The sequence below is a fragment of the Gallinula chloropus genome (assembly GCF_964237585.1).
Source record: "Gallinula chloropus genome assembly, chromosome: 12".
Lineage (NCBI taxonomy): Eukaryota > Metazoa > Chordata > Aves > Gruiformes > Rallidae > Gallinula > Gallinula chloropus.
In genome coordinates, this window is record NC_140097.1 from 1,205,551 (window position 1) to 1,229,792 (window position 24,242).

The window sequence follows — 24,242 nt, forward strand, 5'->3', positions numbered from 1 at the left end:
TTTACTGACCAATCCTTAAAAAGAATGCATCAAGACAAAGGAGAAAGGGGTAATAATAATATTCAAATAATATGGGCACAACTAGTGTGCAGCATCTTAACTGATTTCCCCTTAAATGTATTTGATTTGGGGCTGGATGCTCTGAGAATGAGCTGACAGAAGTAAATGGGTTATCTCATGGAAAGTATGTCATTTTTAGGGAAGAGTTAATTTTTCAAGAGAGACATCAGCTGCCAAAGCAATGAGACGTTTACACTTGATCAGGATGTTTAAAGACTCGCAAGGAAAACTTTCACCATTCGCTATAATAGAATTAGAAATCCCCCAAATGGCTCCAAGAGCTGGAATTCTGCCCTGAACAAAAGAAGATATTGCTCCTGAACCAAGTGAAAGGGAAACCAGGCTGAGTTTCCACAGCCAGGTTCCTTAGGACTGCGTGAGCCATTAAAAAAATCCCTTGCTGTCTGTGCCCGGACTCGGCAGCACCGCAGCACACAGGTCCCTGCTCCTGGGGACGCAGGGCTCACCTGCCAACAGGCAGCATCTGGCCCTGGGACAGCTGTGTCTGGGTGTCCCCTGCCTCACTGAGCCTCAAAACCACAACATGAATGCTTGGGGTTTGGCCATGTTTCTCAGCAAGACCCTGATTTTGAGCTGAGCATCTTTAGGTACCGCCCAGCAGCCAGGCAGGTGATGCCATTGCCATGGGTCTAACACTGGCACGAGCCCGGTGCTGGCTGCTGCACCTCATGCCCAGCTTCCTCTGCTGGGCTTCTCACAACACATTTCATCAGCAGGAGATCTCTTGTCTGCACCTTACGAGCCATCAGCTTTTCCAACTCAGGCTGCTGCAGTTCAGAAAAGATGTGGACACAGCTGTATCCAAATTCCTGGCCAGCCAAACGCTCCTAGTGACAACCAGCAGCTCCTCTGGGTCCGGCCTCCCCACCTCTAACACCAGTATAATACTAGTACCCATTCACATGGCATTGATGTGATGCTTTACGTCACAAATGAGGTCATATATAAACATACACCTATGTACACAGACACCCACACATCGGAGCCAGAGAAGAAAGATGAGAAACCCCAAGGCCAACCCTGCAAACTGAAGGGATTGCAAGTCGTGCACTGATGACAAATGAGGGGGGGAGGGAAGAAGAATCGCTTCCATGGTATGAATTCTTTCCTCCTTATGATTAAAATGATATTAAAAAAAAAAATACACATGTGACTGGGAGGGAAGAAACTGCTCCTTCTCTCACAGGGGTCTGTCTGTACCAAAAATAGTAAGAGCTTTCTAAAATAGAGCTCCGAGGTCAGATGTTGGGTTTTATCTGCCATAATTCCTCACAACTGTGCAAATAAAATTACCATTCCTGAATGTCGCTAATGAGGCCTTAAAATTGTTATCTAAAAACTCATCGGGATTCTTCACTTGATCCATTCTGAGGAGCATTTGCTCTTCCTTAAGGATAGTGGGCAGATAAATATAGGAATATAAGCTTCTGCTGACTGAAGAGCTGATGCTGCAATGGAATGAATTAAAATCAAAGCAAACAATCCAAATTAAAGCAACCAGGGCATCAGGGGTTGTTGTCCAGGCAGGAGGAAGAGGAGGAAGAAAACCACAGAGCGGCACACGACTGGTCAGGGTGATCTGGAAACGATGCAGAAGAGGAAGGACCACTGCCTCTGGTGCTGGCACTACTCCCTGCCCAGCCCCTCCTCCAGTGAGGGTAAAGACTATGGGTACAGAACCCACACACTCCCATCAGTCTCTTCAGCTGCTTCATTCCCAGCTTGCTTTACCTTCATACTCCCTTTCTCTTTCAGGGATCTGGCCCCATCACTTCCCTGATGAAGGAGGGAAGTCCTAATCACACACCCACCTTTCTTCCTCGGGCGCCTCTCTCTTTCTTCTCCCTGGCTTTGGCAAGAAGGAACCTTCCGATGATGCTTCCTCTCTTCCTAAAACTCTTTAAACTATTTTAAGACACCACATCTGCCAGGAGCGCTGGGAGGGGTGTGCTGCTCTGCACACAACCCAGGCAGGCTCTGAGCTTTGTACGTCGCTGTCTCTTGTCTCCTTCATCCCCGTAACTAACAGGTCTCCTCTTTGTGTAGGTGGCCACAAGGGAGGGATGCTCTGGGGTGCCGATGGCATGCCGAATGACACCCCCAGGGCACACAGACTTATTAACGAGGCCGGATGGATTTATTAGTGGTGATCTCCAGAGCCTTGCTCTGCACGTGCTCCCTCATACCTCCCTGCACACAGGCACGGATCGTCCCTAAAATACACAACTGGCAGCACAAACAGCCACAAGCTGGCCTGGACCACCCCCATTTCCCTTTTTGCTCCTGCCCCCCCAAGATACCCTTAACCCCAACACACAGGGTGACAAAACATCTGGCTTTTTCTTCCCTTCACTATACCCACAAAACTGGGGGCCACGGGTAGGTCTGGTCACAGCCAGGTTCCTGCAGTGATGCTGCTGGTGTTGTGTGTCCCCAACAGCCCCACAAACACAGCACAGCACAGGAAATCGTTCCCAATGGCTCTCAGGAAGCACTGGTGCTGCAGGTGCAGCCAGGCAGCAGCACGTCCACCCTCTTTCCCCTAAGATGCTAAATTTTACAGTCTAATTAAATCCCCCTCTTAAGGGAACAGGTGGAGCAAACCCTACACATTGGCAGGAGATGTGCCAGCTGCTTCTCTGCTGTTAACCTCTTGGACAGTATACTGTCTTAGCTTTATTGACACAGGGGATGGCTGCTGCAGTTCGCAAAGGGAGATACATCACTTCAGAGCCCCGCGGTACCTGCGTCCAGACAGCTCTCCCTAAGACAGGTCAGAGGTTACTCACAGAACTCAAGGAAGTCCTTCCCAAGGATGATACATGCTTTGACAACTGCAGACTTCCTTACGTGCTAGAAGGCTGGTGACCACATCTCCGAGCACTTACTGCCAATTACTCTTCATGCTTTTCCCCTAATTAATTTAGCCTGGCAAGCTTTCTGTCTGCAGCCACAGTGCCCAACACTTTATGGTAAGTCATATTGATGTAATGACAGTGCTGATCTTCGTTCTAAAACCATTTCCCCACATCCAAACATTGGATCATGGGAAGGAGAAGCTGAGAGGGGTAATTCATTTTCTCACTCAGGCAGACTTAGCTACCCAGAAGATGTTCTCCCAGGCTGTGCTAAATGTGGCTCTTAGTTAAAATAATGTGACTCTTTGTCTGATCATGTCATTGTCATATTCTTTGCCTCTGAATATTTAAGATTTTGCACTTTTCTGATCCTGGCTCCAAATCTTTGGTTTCCTTTATATGCCTTTATTTGCATACTTGGAGCCGTCAACCAGACTTTTCCAAGATTAATTCCCTAGTAATTCTCTTCCCTGTAATTCATCACACAGTGAAATCCTGCACCACAGCAAGCAAACCCACAGACAAAGCATACGTGCTAACCTTGAAAAAGAAACTGGTGACCATCCATGGCTTGGTAATGAACAGAACTGGGCAAAAGCGCGGATGCTTTTCCACTCCCCAGCACCTGCTTTACCAACAAGGCAGGGGAAACATCACCTGGGAGTCAGAGCTGGCCTCTCTGCCCTGCACAAGCAGCACTTTCAGGGGTCTCTGGCAGGAACATCAGCCCTATCTAACACACATCACATTGCAGATAGGCTACTGAAGTGCAGGATAACATAATTCATTTCAGAAGACATCTTTACTTTTGGAGCAGAGAGGAAGGGAAGCTTTAAATCTGCATAACTGTATGTTCTGCTCTTAAAATTGACAACTAAATTAGAGGCAAATCCCTTACAGAGACTGGAAGGACCATGGCCTATATCCCTCAGCTGGTCCCTGACCTACTGGAGCAGCAGAAGTGGAGAGCAGTGATTGATATCTGCTGGTGCTGAGCACTCCCACGTCCACATCAGGGGTCCCCAGACAGCCCCCTGACCCTGACTGCCCAGGGATGCAGCCCTCTCCCCGCATGCTGCCGACAGACAGATCAAGACCTTAGCTAGGAAAGGATTTCTTGCAGGCATTTGCCACCACAAGCACCATCATGTGTATAGATTGGCTGGTTAAAAACGAGGCAAGGTGAGAGCGTCTCTTGGATGGAGATCAATTCATGACACAACTGCTTAGACCAGCAAAGGATGTATCTGCAAACAGACCTTCAATACCAGACACTTTCAACCGCTTTCAATATAGGCTGGGGCAGGAAAACATCCTATATCCAACCCCAGCTGCTAATACACCTGTGCACATTCATGTACCAAAGAGAAAAGCAGCTTAAGTGCTAATGACATCCAAATTACATCTTTCCTATCTTTAATGTTTATGATTCTTGGCTCCTTTTTAAGAAAAGGATGTCATTAGAGCTTAATCAATAGCATTCTGCTCTAAGAAAGGCTTTCTGAAGCTGACAGAGCTGCATAGGCTTTGCTTTGAAACCTGCTTGAAATCTGAGAAGCGATCAAGAGAATGCGTTTTATTCCTCGCTCTGGGGAGGTCATTGAAACTTCCCAGGAAAATCAAAGAGCAGCTCCAAACCAGGCTGCTACCTCACCGTGCTCACACGCACCGCAGGGCTGAAGCCAGGGAGGAGAGCGGCGTGCGCCGCCGGCGGATGCCGCTCTCCGTGGGCTGCACCGTGTGCTGCCAAGCAGGAGCTCAGAACTGCTCAGGAGGCAAGGGATTAAGAAAAAACACCAGAAAACACACCCCACCAAGAATTGGAGCCAGTCATTAGCTCCTTGGGCACTGAGGTTCCTGCGGTCCTTGACCCTGAATCTCGGAGGCAGCGACCCAAACGCATGGACAGGCTGGTGGGTGCAGCAGAGCCCGTGCCTGGTGCAGCCCCACACAGGGGCAGTGCTTCCAACGAGGGTGGAAGCTCTCGAGGAGGAGGACCACAAGCTGCTGGATCGACTGCACTGTAACTCCAGCCCTGGCGTTTATTCTTGGAAAAAGACAGAAAAAAAACCCGCATCAAAGAGCCCTCGAGTGAAGCAGCATTATTTCACCAGAGCCCTGAGAGGCAGAGGACTAATAAAATCTTGCAAAGCACTCAAAAGTGCTAATTGCTTTTTTAGTGCATCTTGCAGAGCGGTGGCATTATAGGGCATCTAAGTGTGAGGAACGGAGAGAGGGGCTGTACTTCCCCGAGAGCTTCTGGGGAGATGCTTCAAACGATGCTTGTTTCACGGCGGAGCTGGCTGCAATGTTGTGATGCTGCTTTCCTGTCTTCCCTCCTGACATTAATAAATGAAAATTATTTGATTACAGCAATTGGAGGTCGGAGATGAGTCCCAGCCCTAAGGAACATCCTGAGCTTTCCTATGAACGAAGGACGTGAGAAACACACAGGCTCTGGGAATTGCCAAGTAGTAAAAACTCAAACCTGGGAATATCCAAGATCAAAAGCACCCCAGCTCAGGGTAAACAGGACACAGTGCTTATCACAGTCAGCTTGAGCTGGCAAAATAATTTTCATAGACAGGAGCCCAACGAAAGCACAGCTCATCCCAGCCCCTGGATAAAGGCTGCTGTTCACAAGCTGGGCAGTGGGAGCAGAGGAGCTCTCTATCAGAGCCAACAGCATCACCCTGGGAGCACGGCTCCTCCTGGGATTCTGTCTCTGATGAGACACGTCACCAGGTCCCTGCATGACGGCGCCAGAGCTGCCTGTTTCAGCCTCCCACCTTAGGCGAGCGCTGAGGCCACAACGCCGAGACACAACTATTTAAGGCTGGATTGATTTCCCTGTGTCCAGAGCAATCGCATCCCCAATCAATTCGGATGGAAACCACAAACACTGGCTGCCTCAGAAAGAGGAAAAACCAAGGCACTCAGGTTCCTTTATATAGATTCAGATGTCCAGGCCTAAGACTTCAAGTGGCATTCGGTTTAGACACTGAAATGGGCAGATATTAAAAACGCCCTCCCAAGGAATAATAAAAGCGAGCTTGGCAAGAGGCACAGGCTGCAACAAATGAAGGCTATTTCTTAGCCAGAGTCCACATGTTATCCAGCAGTGATATACCAGCAGTATAATCTTAATTAGCCAATAAAAGTTTTTAGACAATCTGTCTAGACTTTCTTTTGCCTGAATATAAAATTGGCTTTAAAAGAAATATATAAAAAGCAATGAAGAGTCAATGAAAAACTGTCAAAAAAAAAAAGCAGCTTCCTGCTGCTTCACATCTGCACCCCGCTCTCTTCTTGAAACACGAACGTTTAACTGGAATCCTTCATTTTTTAAGTAGAAAAGCTGCTGTATTTGGGATTACTGCATCAGAAGCTCACAGTCGGCTTCCCAACTCGCTGCTGTTGAGCTTCACCAGAGGGTGTCTCTCCTAGAAAGCCCTGATCAACAAACACTGCCCAATGCAGGCCTGGAGGAAGCATGGTCAAGAGAACCAAGGATGCTCCCATCTCTGGAGTGCATTTGCCTTGGTCCCGCTTGCTTTGAAATGGCCTTTTCACCGATGCAGTAACAGCCCTGCTGCCCCACGCTTCAGGCAGAGAAGACAGCATTTTATTGCAGAGCCAGAACTTCATCCACTGGAGGAAACTACTTGTGAGTCACCTGGGATGGGCAGAGAGCAGGAGCCCTGACCCTCTGGGTTGGGGCAGCACCAGGTCCCACAGAGCTCTGCAGAGCCCAGCACAGCAGGTAGGCAGGAGCTCAGCTCTCCAGCCTGAATGTCAGCCCTGCCTGGGGGGGGCCTGAACAAGCAGAGCAGGTGTGGGACCAAGGGCAGCCTTGGGATGCTTGTGAAGAAAGAGCACTAAGGGATGTGAGGGGAAAGAGAAAAAAACCTAGGCTGGAAAAGGAACAAAATATAGATATAAGATAAACTGAGAGTTAATTAAGGGCTTGATTAGACATGTGGATTAGTGAAATTAAGGGGAGAAACAAAATACATTCAGGGAATTAAATCATAATTTGTCTTTAAGCATTGGTTAAAGAGATACTTTCCTGATTGCAGCCTGAGATAGCCACTTCCAGACTTTTGGCATCTGGCTACAACCTCTCCCTGGGAAGCAGTCTGCTCAGGTTTCACAGGAGGCCACTCGTCCTCACGCCAGAGCCGGGCCCTTGGCAGGACCGGGCTGGTGCCCAGGGAACCATCTCACAGCCACCATCACCATCCCTCAGAGCAGAGCGGTGCCAGGACCAAGCGACACCCTGAAGCTCATGCAGGGAAACAGAGGAGTGGTTGATCAGAGCAGCTCCCTGCCGTGGGCAGATAAGCTGAGCAGTGTGCTGGGCTCTGAGCCGCTCACCATCAGCTCTTAAATCCTAAGGGCTGCATTTGCTGACAGGGAGGCAGCAGGCTGGCTGGGACAGGAGCTGGAGCCCTGAGGAACCCGCACTCCAAGGGCATCTCCTCCAAGCAACACCCACTGAGCAGACAAGCTGTCCCTAACCTGAAGCAGAACTTCTGACTTGCAAACCAGATCTGGACTATGGATGCCAGCTCCCTGCATCGGACCCAGGCTCTCCCAGGCAAACAGCAGCCTGGTGAAGTGTTGCCGTTTGTCAGTGGGAGTTCAGGTGTGTGCTGCAGCATCTCCTGGCAGCACAAAGCCCAACCCAGTCCAGATGAACATCTGGATGTTTGAGTTGCCTTTCGATTACCCAAAGTTTAATCTGTTCCATCTCCACGTTTACACAACAAAATACATGTTAAGACTTCTGATAATAGAATAATTATAATAAATTGCTTTTTTTGCCAGCTTTTTGTTATTAATGAGCCCAAAGTGATGTGGACTGAGGATACTGAAAGCGTCATGATTCCCAGAGGGAGCTGCTGGCATGTCAGGGCACTTGTGCTGATGCGAACGCCTGCAGCATGGCATGATACAGGAGCAGCCCAGGCACCAGCTCGAGAGGAGGGGGGGGGTACTGCCAGCATTCGGGTTCTGTGTAAATAACGAGCATTGGCAAAGTGTTAAAATAAATAATGGCCCCATCCTGAGAGCAGGCTAGATGGACTCCTGATTCCTTACAGATTGAAAACATATGAACTTGCAACACCACAGGGAAAGGCAACAGAACAGTCTGCACTACAAACAGTGAGTATATATCTTCCAAACGTCCTGGCTATATGTGCAAACCACTTAAGATGCCATATTGCAGCTCATATTTTCAGCTCAGGTATCTTGTTGCATATACTACAGCAAATAGTCTGGGTATTTCAAACGCTGCCTTGGTAAATAACTTCCCTAAGAACGTGTAAGAAAAGAGTATCAACTCCCATTGCTCATCGTTTACTACCTGCTCCGACTCTGCAAAGCGGGGTACACACACCAGGGTGGAATCACCTCTCTCCTCACTGTTCTTTCTCCCTACACAAAGAAGCTGGGCTGAGGACGGCTGGGGCAGCTTTGGAGACAGACTGGGTGGTATCTATGGCCTGCCCAGATGATCCCTAGCAGTGCACAAAAGCCACCTTCCAAGAGTGTGCCAGGTCCGGGATGTTTGTCATCCTCTCTTGTCTGAGGAAGGATGAGGAATGAAGAAGGCAGGGGAGGGCGCGTGATGGAAGAGGCATCTTGGAATTATTTATGTGCTGCTACTCCCCCATGGCTATGAAAGCTGTTCTTTGCATTAGCACAAAGCGAGAAGGGACTGTGAAGTATGGAAGGTACAAGATGAGGCAATATTTTGTATTTCCTCCTGGGATGCAGGATTTCAGTGACAGGAACTGGAATAACTTACTGCATTCGATTATATATCACCCTTCAGATGCAGAAATGCATTTAGAGCCGGTCCCAAATGACGTTCCAACAAATTCATCCTACTTTGCAAAACAGACATATCCCATGGGAAAACCTCAGTGTAATCACAATATTTCTGTTTTCCATAGGGAAAGTCAGAATGACAGCAGGGGCTTCCTCTGCAGAAGGTTTTTATGAAATTCATTTTATTCCTTCAGGAAAGCTGACAAGAAGCTTCAACACCACAGGCTGGAATAGGCTCTGTAGGCGGAGGGGAAACGGGAGCCAGGATTCACAGAGCTCCCCCCGGCTAGGCTGGGAGGCAGGAATAAAAGTGTAGTGAGGAGCAAAGGTACTCAGATGCAGTCATCTGAAAAGCCTGATTTCACTGCCCCCTGGCATGAAAAATGGACCTTGGGAAGAATTTCTATCTTTCCTTCCAGAAGTTTTAAGTTTTCACAATCAAAGCTGATTTTGTTTCTGCAATGGTTTTGGGGGTTTTTAATTATTTTTAATTCTTTTGTGGAATACATGTGATTTTCTAGCTCACTCTCAATGGTAAGTCTTCCTTATCCATAGCTTTAATTTTTTTCTGCCTGCCACGTTACCACAGCTCAGTATTTCCATCCCCAGCCACTTCTAGTATGGCTTTTCACCTCTCCTCTGGTAACCCTTCCACCACCCAGCTGTTCCCTCAGTCCTGTCCCTTCCTTTGATTGCTCAGTAAATCTGAACCCCCTCCTTTTCCCCAGACTCCTCCCCAAAACAGCAGCAGCAGCTTCCCCAGGAGCTCCTCCTCAAGCATCCTCATGCACATCAACATACTTCTGCTGCACTCCCCTACCACTTCCACCCCTGGTTTTTGCAAACCCATTCTTCCCCACTGAAGATGGATGCAGACCGATCTCAAACGCCCCTGCTTCTCCATTCCTGCTCCACACTACTCCCTTTAACAAAAGGAACACACCACCCTTGAGACGCAGAAAACCTTCCAAAGAACACATTAAAAAACCCCCAAACCAACAAACAACAGGGCCTGGCTGGATTGGGATGGGTAACTTACTGAATCCACACGGAACCAACGCCTTCACTTCCACATGCTGGGCACTGCACAGCACAGCAGCATCCCCCAGGGAGGCCCAACTTTACTGGTAAAAATAGAGGCTTAACAATACACTTTTCTGCTTTGAAACAACGAGGGTTTAACCAAACCCACCCCCTTGCTTTCAGCTGTCCACACACTATGTTTCACACAACCACGCCAGCAACGCTTTATTACACATGGGGTAAGGTTTTCAAGGGATGCTGGCAGTTATTTGTTTAGTAACAAGAATTGCCTATTTCAATTTTATTCTGTCCTTGAAATGCAATCTCCCAATGTTCAATAAATGCCATAAAAATGCAGCTATTTATCCTTACAGTGGCTTACGTTGTAACTGTGACAGCAGACTGTTATAGCCATCCAATAATACTCTGCCAAGATACCTGCGGTGTGAGATCACTCAGGAGGGGAGTGCAAGTTGCTGCATGCACCAGCATGGGACTGGTCTCAGACTGCCCATCAGGTAACCACAACGTCACCTCTTTACCCCCTCTCTCTCCCCAAACTCGATTTCACTGACTTTTCACGAGCTGGAGGAGGAGGAGGGACACCCTGACCCCTGCTAGTGCCAGCACAGATTTACACCACCGTTTGCAGACAGGCTCCTGGTGCCCTGGGCTCTGTGGTACATACCCAAACTGCGGGTTCCCAGCACCCATCAGCATCACTGTGTTCCTAAACGAGAGCACATGAACCCGGCAAATCCATCAGGTATTTACCTTCCAATGGTGAGAACAGATAGGGAAGGGCATACATCACATCCTGATGATGGGTTTATCTTTTTTAAACTCAAATTCATTAATTCATTTACATTTGGTAACAAATGCACATGACAGAGTCCTTGTGTTGTCAAGAGAAACAGTTTCAAATGGACAACTCAGACCTCATTGCTCCTCCTTACTGCACAGGGAACAGAGCCAACTCACTCCAGACATCTGCTCTGCCTTAGGTAGGGAGACCTTTTGCTAGAGAGATGAAGATGGCTTTCACAATGCTCTGAGAACCCAAAAAACACAGGCAGGTTCCTAAAGGGTTCTTCAACACCTAAGCCAGGCACCTAAAGAGTTCAACCCAGCAAGTCCCAAGTCCAGTCATTGCTGAGGGACACCCCTCTCAGACATCACTTCCCACATGCTACTGGAAAAAGCCACAGAAACACAGACCACAACCACAGAGTAACAGATTTACTTTGCTTTTCCTTTTCCACTCTCAGAAGCCTATCGTTAAACTCCACATGCAATCCAAAACGTGCTTGAGAAGCAAGTCCAGTGCATCATCTATTAGATCAATTAAAAGAAAACCCCATTAAAGCTGGCAGACCCGCTGCATAAGTTGGTATGACTTCAGGAAGTGATTTTTCTTGACTGATCTCTGAAAGGAGAAAACATTTGGGATTTAACAAAACACAGGAAGGAAAAGACTAGATTTCATAACACTGATATTTAACACAACATCCCTGAACACCCAACGGGGTGAATGCATGGGTAGTTGAGAGAAAACCAGAGAGAGAAAAACAGAAAGCACTTGAAGAGCTCGGATGTAAATGAGTTGATTTCATTAGCAGTTTATATGTTCATTCTCTTGCTATATTTGATCCAGAGCTCCCTGCAAGCTGCTGCTCCCTGAAGTGACAGCACCTGTGGTACATGCTAAACACCACCCCGACAACGTCTGGTCCTCTTAGGGTGGTTTTTGGCCCGCACTTCAAAGCCACAGCGACAGCCCGTGTGTCAGCACACACGCTCAGCTGCTCACCCTACCCCAAATGCTGGGGAGGGTGTCTGCCCCTCGGGGTACGGCAGGGGAGATGCAGTGAACACAGCCTGCGCGATGCCGTTCCTCTGGCTAGAGAGGTAGTCATGCCGGTGGGCAGCACATCACCTCAGCCCATCTCCTTCCAGAACACTGACTCACTCAGATGAGTGTTCGAACGGTGACTCTGTCAGAAGCTGGCTTCTACAAAGAACAGGAACCATAGATCACTGATTCTGGGCACTGCTGGAGGATGTATGGGATGACCCATCGCCAGAACGGAGCACAGAGCTTCACTAATAAACCTGACTGGACTGCCAACACCATCTTCACCTATCATGGTGACGTCATCAGCTTTTTTTACCTTCAATTCTCGCTTTTGGGCTTGTTTTAACTGGGTTCTGCTGTAAAGCGACTGCTCCAAGTAATGAGCATTCTAAACCCGTTCAGTAGGGCTTTAATAGGTAAAAAAAAAAGAGAGATATATGTTTCATTAACATCACAATGTAAGACAAAAAAGGAGTATCAGGATACTCCATTTGGCAAAGAGGAATCAGTTCTCTATTGAGCTGCACAGACAGAAGAGGCTCCTTAAAACAGAGAGTGGTGCAGCTCCCTCGTAGCAATGATTTAACTCTCATGTTATCCAGCACTAATTTGTGCTAATGGAATTCCCAACAGACAGCATAAAAATTAAGTTCTATTAGAAAAATGCAGATTCAGGATCACAGCAGGAGCTGAATAGACCTACAGGAGCCTACAGAAGGGCTGCGTGAATCACCCAGGGATGATACAGCAGCTCCCAGCTCTTCGCAGTGTCAGCTTCCCCAGATAAACACCGAATCAGGGCACCGTGCTATGATGCAGCACATTGAGGATTTCACAGAAGGCATCAGGAGATGATTCAGGCTACCAAAAGCCTGAGTCAAAAGGCTCAGATCTTTTAAGAAGCACGAGGCAAGCGAAGACAACGAGCATCAGAGCTTGAGGGAAAACTCATGTTTTCACATTTAGGTGGCTAAAGAGGTTTAAGAGAGTCTTTGCTACAGAGAAGCCCACTGAAAATATTTGCTGTCAGAGGTATTTAATTCTACGTAGCTAATCTGCAAAGAAACCAATGCATTAGGGGATTAGAGCAGTCAATGCACAGATTATAATGGCAGGCTAAAAAGTAGTTCACCCGATTTAGGCGGAGTGACGCCTGTTAGGGGTGAGGGCGCCACGTCTCAGCGCTGTGTACGTGTGTGCCTGCTTCACCAGCGAGCATAAAGCTGGAAAAAAGCAAGAGAAAAACCACAACTGGAGCTTAAACTGAGGGATGGAAAAGAAACAGCACTCAGTATCGCTGCTGGAACAAATTCTCCTTAGATGGAGAGGGGTTCAGCTTGCAGGGGTCTCCTCGCTGCCCCGACAGTGAATGGGCTTTGATGCTTCGTCTGTTCCCCAGGAAATTCAGCTCCTGCCTGCGCATCCAGCCCGGCCCTGCTGCATGCAGATGTTCTCCTCCTTACGTAACAGATGCCCAGCAGCACTCCAGGCTCAGAGAGATGGGGGAATTAAAGAAATGAGTGTTTCAAAGGAGAAAAAAAAGTCTTCAAGCAAAAAAAAAAGAAGGGGGAGGAAAGAAGATAAAGAGACTGTTGCAAGTGTTGTGCTTCCTGTGTTAAAGAGGATTAAAGTTGATGCTGCTTTTTTGTTCCATCAAGGTGATGATAGCCTTTTCACAAATATGACAACGCAACTGAAGTCTTCAGAGGGAACTTCAGTGTATATAATCATATCAGCACACTGCTACAAGAGCTTTAATCCTTTTTCCCCCCTCTCCTGTCTCAGTACACAGAGGAAGACGACAGGTCTTTCCAGAATTTTTCTCCTCCACTCCTACCGAGTGGTTGAGGAAGATCATCATCTAACTAATTAATTCTTAGTGTGCAGATTAAGACACTGTATTACTGACACGCTGCCCTGTACAATACGGAATCACAGCATCGTAGGGGTTAGAAGGGGCCTCCAGAGATCATCAGGTCCAACCCCCCTGCCAAAGCAACTCCCTAGGACAGGGCACACAGGTCGGCATCCAGACAGGGCTGGAATCTCTCCAGAGAAGGAGACTCCACACCCCCTGGGCAGCCTATTCCTGATTCTACACCAGATCTACTGGTGAGGAGTGAGCTCAGCACCAGCCCTGCTGAGTGGAAACACTGCTGAGCCAGAGCTGGATGAGGGAGGACACACAAGCAGGAGGAGGATGCACAGGGAGCAGGCACACAGGGAGCAGGGTTTGCAGACCCATCCCTCTGTCCATCCCTTGCACCAGCTGGGCCTCAGAGCGAGCACCAAAGTCTCCACAAGCGAAGCAGCCAGCATTCATCCCTGAAAATGGGTGATTTTTGGAGAGGGGAAGATGAATAAATGAGTATGAGATTTTTCATTTATCTGTAGGAGGCATTCAAGTGGTCTTTAGCTAACGACTTCAATATATATATTTCTTACAGATAGCAATTAACCTTCTGGTACAGATTAATCTTTTAAAAAAATCAAAGATGAATTAATCTTTGAAATTCAAGGATTCAGTAGTTTCATTAATAATCTGAAATTGTCCTTTAGATTTTCCATAATTAGACCATTCCCCTAATTTATTAATCCCACAGACTGCAGAGCATGTTTCAAATCTTCATCTCCTGCCACAATGACATATTCAAACTCACTTGAAGTACTCATAATAAAAGTCACTTTGTGAAGAATTATTAACTCAAAGGATCAAGCAAAGTCTTTATATACCAAAGCACATTTGAAAACTAAGCAAGGGTAGCACTTTCTACTCACCCTCACAATTCCTAAGATCTTGGCTGAATCAGAAACAAGCCAGGATAAAACATGGACTTTAGGATAATGAGCTGCTACGGATTTGGGGCCAAAGAGAAAAGCACTGGCACCTATGGGCCAAATCTTCTTTTCTTTCAAGGAACACTGATTCTGAGATGCAAGGGGATTGTCTGAGAGCTAACAATCACTGCTTATTGATAGTGTGTCTCAAGCTTTAGCTAATTACCTCTGCTCTGGGGCTGTCCCTGCTCCTGGCTCAGGGGACAACCAGCACCAGCACCCTGAGCTGACACCCCCCAGCTCCGCAAAAGGGGGTGACAGGGCAGGACTCACACCAGCCCTGCCATCCCAACAGCCAGCAAAGCCTTTGAGCTGCAGCCAGCGCTGCACAGCCCGGGCAGCACGAGCCTGGAGCTCAATGTGCCCCCGTTGGCCTCCCCAGCTGCGCCACGGAGCTCACTGTGCCACGACTTCAGGTATTCCCTTGCACGCTGGTGCGGGTGAGCGGGGCAGCAGCCAGCACGTCCACACACGAAGCCTGGCTCCAGCCTGGCCAGGCTCTCTGTCAGCCACAGCACCCGAGCCCTGACCAAAGCCTGAAGGCAGAAATAACACAGACAGCACACCACACACAGCACAACTCCTCCTGGGGAGCACCACATGCTCCAGCTGACTGGAACACCAGGAAAACCATGCCCAGTCCTCCCCCCCATCCCCACAGGGTCTGCCTGGCACACCCCTGTGGTGGGATGGAGAGGTAACCTACAGCTGCACTGGTTTCTGGAAGAAACTGGATCTTCTGACTAAGGGAAACGCTCCCTCCCACTGCTGTTGCATTTCAGTTGCTTCTGGCGTGAGTTTTGTAATTAGCAGGGGTTTGATTGGCACCCGAAGCACCATGTTCATCTACTCACACAGCAGCAGCAGAACACCACGAGCGTGCTCTCCTCTCCCATCCCTTCCTCCCCAGCCCTGCAGCAGCATGACAGCACAGCACACATCACCATGCTCTATGGCTGTTGTGGGCACCCTGTATACTTACACCCCTCTGTGTAAGGCCTGGGGTGTTCAGACCAGTTTAAATATCTTTAATACATGGAGCACACTGATCTCAATAATCACAGAATCGTGGGGGTTGGAAGGGACCTCGAGAGATCATTGGGTCCAACCCCCCTGCCAAAGCAGGGTCCATAATAACACTCCTGTCTTGTGAAACCTCCTGGCCCTTCGGTTCCTGACCCCAGGGCACCACCACAGCCTGTGTCTGGGCATGCAGCTCTTGACCACTGGAATGGTTGTGAATAGGGAGATCAAGGAGCTGCAGACTGCACCATGGCTACAAGTCAGTAAAATTAATGCTGCTTATTGCTTCTTTGGAGGCTCCTCCCAACACTGATACTACAGCAAGCACCTGACAGCCCGGTTAGTAAGTGCTTTGGCTGAAAACATCCCCAAGCAGACACAGCCAGAACAGGCACCAGGAAAGCAAGCCCGAAACTGCTGCACCCCCCACAGCATGTCCCCAGAACATGGTTGAGTCCCCCCAGCAGCGCCTGGGGACAGCCCCAACTGAGGACAAGGTGTCCCTTCCCAAAGGGGATCAAGGTCTGGACTCATCTCCAGGGCAGTGGTGCCCAAGATTGCAGTGGGTTCTCCACTAAGTATCTCGACAGCAGGGCTGCATGATGCTTCCCAGGGCTTCAGAAAGCCAGGGAACACCCTGACAGGCATCAAATCCCCCCAGAACTTCACCTCAGCTTTATTTAACACCAAAATAAAAAAAAAAACACGGGGGCCCTGAGAAGAGAGAGCTGCTGTGCTGAACTGGAGGCGGTGGGTTACTCCAGTTCCCAGGCGAGACTGGCTGTGTACAGCAAAGAAGGTTCATGTCCTGCCCCTGTTAGTGCCTTAATCTCGTCGGTGTGACCGATCTGTCTCACCCTGTGTGCAAGCCTGCTCTAAGAAAGGCACTCTTTTCATCTCACACTTTATTTTCCTTTAAGAAGGACGCTGACTTACGTGTTGACTCCACGAGCAGCTCCCATTATTAATTTAATTCTGGGGAAGGTCCATAAAGCAGCACAGCACTATTCGTCTGGAGCTTGTCCTTGACATGGAGAACACATTCCTGGTATGATTTTGCAACAGTGGATATTTGCAAATAAAGCCAATTTTAAATTATAATGAACACTGGCATTTGTCACTTCCTGGGGTATTAAACCCAAAGCCATTTGCTTTAATACCACATAAATATGCATCCGAACGAACAGACACATTTATGCAAATACAGGTTCCTTCTGTGATATCAACACACTGAAACAATTCCGGATTCCTCTCTCTGAAGCCCCTTTTCTTTGCAGCACAGCCACCTTCTCTGCTCACTCCTTGGATGTTGCTGCCAAGAGCGATCCGTCAGCGGCAGGGAGGCACTTTGGGAGCTGATGCTCGGCCTCGCAGACAACACAGGGGAGCTGCAGAGGCTGAGTATGTGCTGTGGCACTGGCCTTGCAACAGCCGAGGAGATGGACACCTCGGACAGCTGCTCTGGAGCAGCGCCTGTCTGTCCTCACCCTTGCCTGTCACCCTCCTGCTAACCTGGCTGGTGGTTTAGGAAATCACTGAGGCAAGTGTGGGACGCCTTATGCTCTCCTTGCTTAACACAACGCTGGGGTGTTACAGGTCTGGGAATACAACAGAGCTCACTGCGTGGTGACAGTGGGTTCCCAACCAGGATGTATCCCTGAAGGCTTCTGGAGATGGGCCTTCCATAACTCACCAGTAACTGGTGATGCCATCTGCTTATTTGCCCTTACCAGCACAGGAAACAGCTTTAAATTGCTCTGGTTTCCAAACCTTTATGACTCTGGGCTGCAAGTCAGCTTGTTGTGGGTTTATCCCTCTGTTCCCTGAAGGGCCACCTAAAGTCCTCCTGTGCTCTGGCACCCCTGGGAATCTCAGAGCTACGTACCCTGAGGAGTGAGTTACCCAGGCAGGGGTATGGGCACATCACATACACATCAGCTCCGCTCTGGTACCCAACAGGAAAACACGCTGTGACATCAGAGATGCCCATCAACAAGATTAGGGAGGCTTGACTCCACACACACACACACACCTCCCTGTCCTCGGTGCCACACACACAGCATCCCCCCAGCTGTCCTCTTGGACACCCCTCACAGGCAGTGCCTGTGTCCCACACAGCCTGCCCTTCCCCGGGCACCACCGCAGGAAAGCGGGAGCGGGCAGAACGCGCCACATCACGCCCAAGCTCTGGCGTGCCCCGCGCCACGCCGCTGCGGCTGCTGCTGCCACCGTATCCCAGGCCAGGAATCCTCGAGCCTTCGGGGGAAAGAGTATGAATTTTCTCAACTGAAAGGGTCAAGAGAAACGCTAAATGAAAGCAAAACAAGTCAGACAGCGATCCGAGCGGCGAGCGGCAAGCGCACGACACGAGCCAGTGTCTGTAACAAGCAGCCTTCTCAGAGCTTCTAGCTGTGGAGAGATAAAAGCTCAGCATTTTCAAATCTGTCTTCTCCCCATGTCAACACAATATAATGCCGTCCGGTGGAACAGCAGGAGCTTGATAAGACTCAGAGTTTTCTATTTCCCCCAGAAATGATTGAAAACCACTAAGGTTTCAGACTCTGAAAAGTCCACGAGCAATTTCGGAACGAGAGCAGCTCGGAGCCATTACAGAGGCACTGCAAAGAACCAGAGCACTGTGAGAAGCAAGTACACGTTCCAGGGAAAGAACACAACAGTTGGCACACAGTAACATTCATTACTTGCTGGAGGGAGGGTGGGCTTTGCCTACCTGCCTCTCTGGAAATTTGCATGAAGGACTCGACTCCTTTTTCTCCATAATTCCCTTCAGACGCCAAAGTGGACACATAATTCCATCCCAAAGCTTTCACAATGTCCACCATTGCTTGTGCTTGGAAGGAATCTGGAGGAACCACACGTGAGAAGAAATCATAGCGCCTGTCATCACTCAACTCTGGTGCAGTTGAGGCATAACTGATTTGTGGGATCTGTAGAAAAAAATAATTTCTGATAAATATACATATTCACATACTCATTGCACTTCTTGCAGCAGTTAGCTACAGCAGTTGGCTTCAGCTGAGCCTCAGTTCATCTTCACTGCATCCATCTACACGTCTCCACCATGTTCCTTTGCAACATACAAGCCAGAGAAACAGCATTTTCACCGACTTCAGGTTACAAAATAAATCATTAATCAATTGAAAACAACTGTATACACGTGCACGTTCACAATTTCTTCCCTTCAGTCAATCCTAATCAAATACAGGCCACACAAACCATTTTTCTCATTATGCCCTTTTTATTGGTGCTCAGGGTTATTTTGAGATCCCAAAGCAACTGGATATACAGCTATACCTGTCAGCGCTGGCTGCAGGCCACAAGGACCCTTCACAGGCTTTTGGAGGATGAAGGAGCTCTCAAACATTAAACTGTGACTCCAGATTTAAGCAAAAGGACGTTTATTTGGGGTTCTTTCTGATGAAGAACAGTGGGGAAGGTCGCCGAGCGTGGACATGGCTGTCCCACAAAGACAATCCGGTCACGCTGCGGCTGCATCCTGCGACTCTGCCTGCTGATAACAAACCAGCTCTTGGCTCTTCCTTCTCATGGGAGAGCATGAAGGAGACTGACAGTTACTTTTCATAAGAGAAGGCCCAGAATGCCGTTCAGGGCTATTTTCTCCTTGATAACAGAAGTCCCTAAGCAGTTACCAAGCTGACAGTACGTTAATCCCCAAACCCATTATGCGATTGTTTGAGTAACGGTCTGGGACTGCTCCTTAAATTAAGGAAGCTGCCATAATTCTCACTTGAGATGCCACAGAGGGGGGAAAAAGAGCTTTGCAATAGACACAAACATGATCATATATAATGATGTGAGACTTCCAGGCTGCGGAAAGGTCAGTATTTCATGCCTCAGTACAAGCATCCTCTGCATTCTCATGCTCCATCTCTGCACAACGTCCCCACAAGCATCCCTTAGCTCTCCTGCCTTCTCAGGAGGGCACACGCTGCATTTCCCCAGGCTCAGCTCTGCACAGGGCTCGGCGCCTTCGGTCCCTGTGGAGGTCAGTGACAGACAAGAGCCAGTGCAGCAAGTGCCACAGAACACAGCCTGTATCTGTACGTCTGTATATACATCAGCAGCCGCTGCAGCAGGGCAGCAGCTGACCTGTAAAGCAAAAATTGCTGCTGAAGACCCAGCAGATGAGTGAAATTATCCAAACCACCCCAAATTCTCAAACACCTCAACAGGCTCTGAGACATGTCCCTGTCTGTAGAGGCAATACCTACTGCTTTGCTATACACCACAGCAAACCCCAGCATGGGGCGTACTGCAGAACCATTCTGCTCTGTTCAGCATCAGCCTGGAGCCAAGCACAGCCCGTGGCCCTCACTCAAAGCCTGGGACCCTGCACAGGCAGCTTGCTGAACAGGGGCCCCACAGAGGCACCGCTCCTGCTTGCTGGGAGCTGTTAAACCTCAACAAACGCTTCCACTTTGAGCGGGTGCTGGGGCTGTCACTGCAGATGTCAGGGAACTGAAGCCCCTGTCACTTGGCACCACCTTTCCTTCGGCTGCATCGTGTCACTCCTTCGCACGTCCCCTGGTTTTACAGCCAGAGAGGTGGCTAATCAAGCTGAAAGCTGGGATGCTTTAGGATTTTACTGCAAGACAGCAGCCCTCCACAGAGCCCTGCCAGATTGATTTTAGATCTGTGGCTTGTGGACAGCACGTTGCCAGCAAGCCCTTCCAGGGCTCCAGTCACAGAAAATTAAAAAAGTCCAAGTGGAGGCTGCAGGGAAGAGCCCAGCACAGCGCTGGCCGCTGGGACGTGATTTACTCGCTCAGCGTTTCGCCCCGGGGGCCAGCAAAGCTCGGGGGCCACTCTCAAAGACAAATAGATCGATTACACCAATTTATCAGGGGTTCTTTATTTTTAATCTACCTTAGGGATGGCTTTGAGCTAACACCAACTCCTGTGGTCGCCCAGAGAGTGCTGGGCACCCCGGCCGTCACAAAGAATTGAAATTCCTAATTTGTCGGCGCCGACAGTCGCTGCTGTAAGGAATGATGGGTGACATTTTAGGAGGGCTCTCTTCTCCTTTGTACAAAGCAGTCAGCAGAGCTTGCTCAGCTGCTCATCAGCTTAATTCATCTATTCATTGGGTGGTGTTATATTAAAAGTGGAGCCGTTAACCAGGCTGACACGATGGGTGCTGTTTACCTGTTATTAATTAGATGAGCATCAGGTACACAACGCACAGTCCCACATGCAGCACCTCACTGAGATAGCCAAGTGCTGGGTTTCCTAATTATAAAGGAAAGAAAGGATGAAATACGAATTTTCATCTGTGGCTAGTGTTTGCATTCTGACTGCTTTTAACTGCACATCAGCTGGAGCACATTCTGCACACTACAGAGCATAAAGCTTCTACAGGATTTGCTCCACTGCTCACGTAAGTTAGGAGATGCTTTGGGTTTTAGTCTTTTTCCTCAGCCCATCAAATCATTTCTGGCTGTTTCAGTCCCTTCCAGTACAAAAAAACATGCATTGGGGTTTTCTTTCTACTACTGTTTCTTACAGGATACCTAAAAGCTACAAGAGTAGAGTTTTCATAAGATGGTGTCTGAATACAGGGAGAAAAGCACGGCTGGACACAGTCCAGGCTGGAACCCCTGGGGTTCCTCTTTGCCCAGTACATCACAGCATGACACACACTGACCAGGCGCTTTCCCTTCCCACACATTCAGTCCTAACCAAACATCTGCTTGTATCAGCTAAAACCAACCACGCAGCATCTCTGCTCCTCTCCCTTGTTCCCTGTGCACATCCAAGCATGGCCAGACCTCACAGGGGCTCAGCTGGAAGCCTTTCTCCCATGCTCTGCACCCCATGTCCCCCCCACATTAATGTCTTGTTTGGAGTGGTTTTAGTCTGAAACCCACAACCATTGTGCTAACTCCATCTCTATCCCCATCCCAATGGCCAGGTCCCCTGCTCCCCTGGGTGCTTGTCCCCTTCACCCAAAGGACATCCAAAATAAAAAGGCTTGGACTCCCCCCTTGCTACAGCTTCACTCATATTTAGAGGTTTCCAACACATCACTGCTCTTAAGCCATACTCATTGGCCTCCTGGTCCTGCCAGGGTGCAGTGGGAGACATCACATCCTGCTGCCATTGGGACAACTGGGATGTCCACAGACCCAGCCAGCATTACAATGACGTCACGGCAGGATCACAATACAGAGTATTTTAAATTAGGAGGGTTTTTAATTAACCAGATAAATATTTTCTGTCTCTTAGCTGATTTCTGTCTGTTCCATTGTGGTAAATTGCTGCTTGCTGCTGATCTCTCACGCTCCAGGCTTCAGTTTAAAGCAGCAAGCTTTTCTCTTCCATCACATTTTTCTATTTTCTACTCTGAAACATCACAAAGCTCCAAGAAATCATAGCCTGCTTTCCAAACAGCTCCAACATCTTGGCAGGAGAGTTGTGATCCATAAAGCACAGGGGATGAAAATCCCCCTGGCCCTGCCCAGCAAGGCTGCGAGAGAGAAAAGCCTGTGGTGGACCTCCTGCCAAAAGGCATCCTGCCTGAGCCTTCACCACCACAGCAAGGCTCAGCTGGAGCTGGAGCCTTCTGAAGGATGCCGAGGTGTCGGCAGATGAGGAAGCAGATCAGTGATGTGGGCGGCAGATTCTCCTGAGGGCAGTCCTCATGTTTACACGACTCCGGCCGGCATCACAGGCAGGAGCCTGACATGTCGTTTGCCTGGCTGATCTTCTGATCACAGTCAGAGTGAATGATTAATGCTGGGAACGTTTTTCTAGTCAGTGATTAATTGTTGTTAATTTATTTCTAACGTTGGACATTATTCTTCGTTTATTTCATTTTCTCCTGGTAATGAAGGGCGTGCTGCCACGCTTGGTCGTCTTGCTTGAAGAGCGGGGCCTGTCTGCCAGCAGCTGCACCAAAAAACACACCAAGAGCCATCCTGCATCTCTCGTGGTCTCCTAATTCACTCTTTGCAATGCCAAGCATCACCCAACATCAGGTTTGGAACTGTGTTTTCCGGAGTAAAACTCAACTGCAACACAAACCTGTTCCAATTCTTCAAATTCATGGAATCCCGGAATCTCCCGAGTTGGAAGGGACCCATAGGGATCACCACGTCCAACTCCTGGCTCCACACAGGGCCAAGCTACAACTTCTTTTATAGCATCACCTCATCCCTTCTCCTCTCACCGCCCAATGGACCCTTTTTTTCCAACCAAAATGAGAGCGAGCTCCTTTCCAATAGCCAAGCTTCTCCGCTGGAAACCCGCAGGAGACCCGGTGCCAGGCGACAAACCACGCTCACTGGCGCTGCGATAGCTGCCAGAAGCATCAGGCTCGCTGCCCACACCCCATCCCCTCTGCCTGGCTCTGCCTGCAGATGCACTCACACGGCCAAGAACCTCATAAATCAGTGGGACCATAAAACTAATGATTGCCACTGCGCTGCTTTAAGTGTGATTGAGGTAGGCTACCTTCTCCTTGGTAACTTATTAACAGATTAATAAAGTGGTGCACCTGAACCCAACTCACCAAATGGCAGCAGTCAGAAAACTTCAGAAAAGGCAATTTCCCTAAGGACCATGTGCAATTAAGATAATGCATGAGTATACCTGTTGAGATATTAATGAGCTCCCACCAGGGTAATATTAAGTTCACAGTTTGCTGCATTTCTACTTTCAACTTCCTATTAAGTTTTATTGATATGATTTCCTGACAATAGAAGGAACCTGGAACCGCAGCTCTGATAAAGCCTCTTGAACTCATCTCACTCAGCAGCACCGTGTCAGGCTACACAGATTGCAAAATCCTGCCAATAGCTTCACTTTACAAAAATAAGATGCCTGAAGACTTTTCACTTGGCTGCAAAACTCTTTGGTGTGAACTGATGGATGACTAACAATCTCGAGTCTGTTTAGGTCTCAGGTTTTATTCATGTAGAAATTTATCATGTCAGGATTTAATCATCAGTTAGTGCAACTACTCTTTGTTCACCATTTACTTCTCAAATCGCATAAGGAACAGCTTCAGCATCCTGTGAACTGCATATAATTGTTTCCATTGCCTTGAATTAAAATTATTTGAAGTTCCTAAGTAGCTGTTTTCTCTGGGCAAAACACTCCCCGACTCTGCCTTCATTCCCACATCGTTCTGAGCAGGAAGAAAATCTTACCCAAGGTACAAAATAAGATCAGCTCATGACTCAAAGCCTGCAAAGATAATAGGAATGAATCTTCCTGCTGATTTCCACTCGGCTGGAGGGGGAATTTGAGCTCACTCCGTTTCCCTGGGAGCTGATGTCCATGGGGCTGTGTGGCAGCCGTGGGTCTCGCCTGCCCGGCAGCAGTCAGTGGCCTCGTGGCACGCCAGCCAGCTACTCAACATGGGGATAGGCATAGCAAACACTATCCCTGCCTGGTGTTCTCCTCCTCACCCACCCTTCCAAAAGCTAAACGCCGCTGAACACGTAGCTTTGGGCAGATTTTCTGCAGGTGTCAAACAGTGTGCGCCCTATTTCTGTCCTGAATGGTGGGTATGAAAAAACAAGCACCACTGTGGTTCTTGCTCCAGGGCTTCTGAAAGACTAGGGAATAATATTCCCAACAGTCTTAGGTAATGATGAGAACAAACCCTTCCAACGTGCTTTGATAATCCCTCCTTGTTACGTTTTATGATGAAATTTTCGGAAGCAGAGCACTTCAAGCTG

At 48.6% G+C, this 24,242-nt stretch overlaps 1 protein-coding gene across 2 annotated transcripts in view; it reads right to left on the reverse strand.

Annotated features, from left to right (window-relative positions):
• GRM7 (glutamate metabotropic receptor 7) overlaps window positions 1–24,242 on the reverse strand; it is a gene marked incomplete at both ends in the record, with an annotated part of 258,377 nt that overhangs the window by 147,713 nt on the left and 86,422 nt on the right. For both annotated transcript variants that reach the window (XM_084269732.1, XM_084269731.1), the window contains one exon: window positions 18,248–18,464. In XM_084269732.1, coding sequence (XP_084125858.1) covers window positions 18,248–18,464 — 217 coding nt within the window. The remainder of the gene's footprint in view (window positions 1–18,247; window positions 18,465–24,242) is intronic.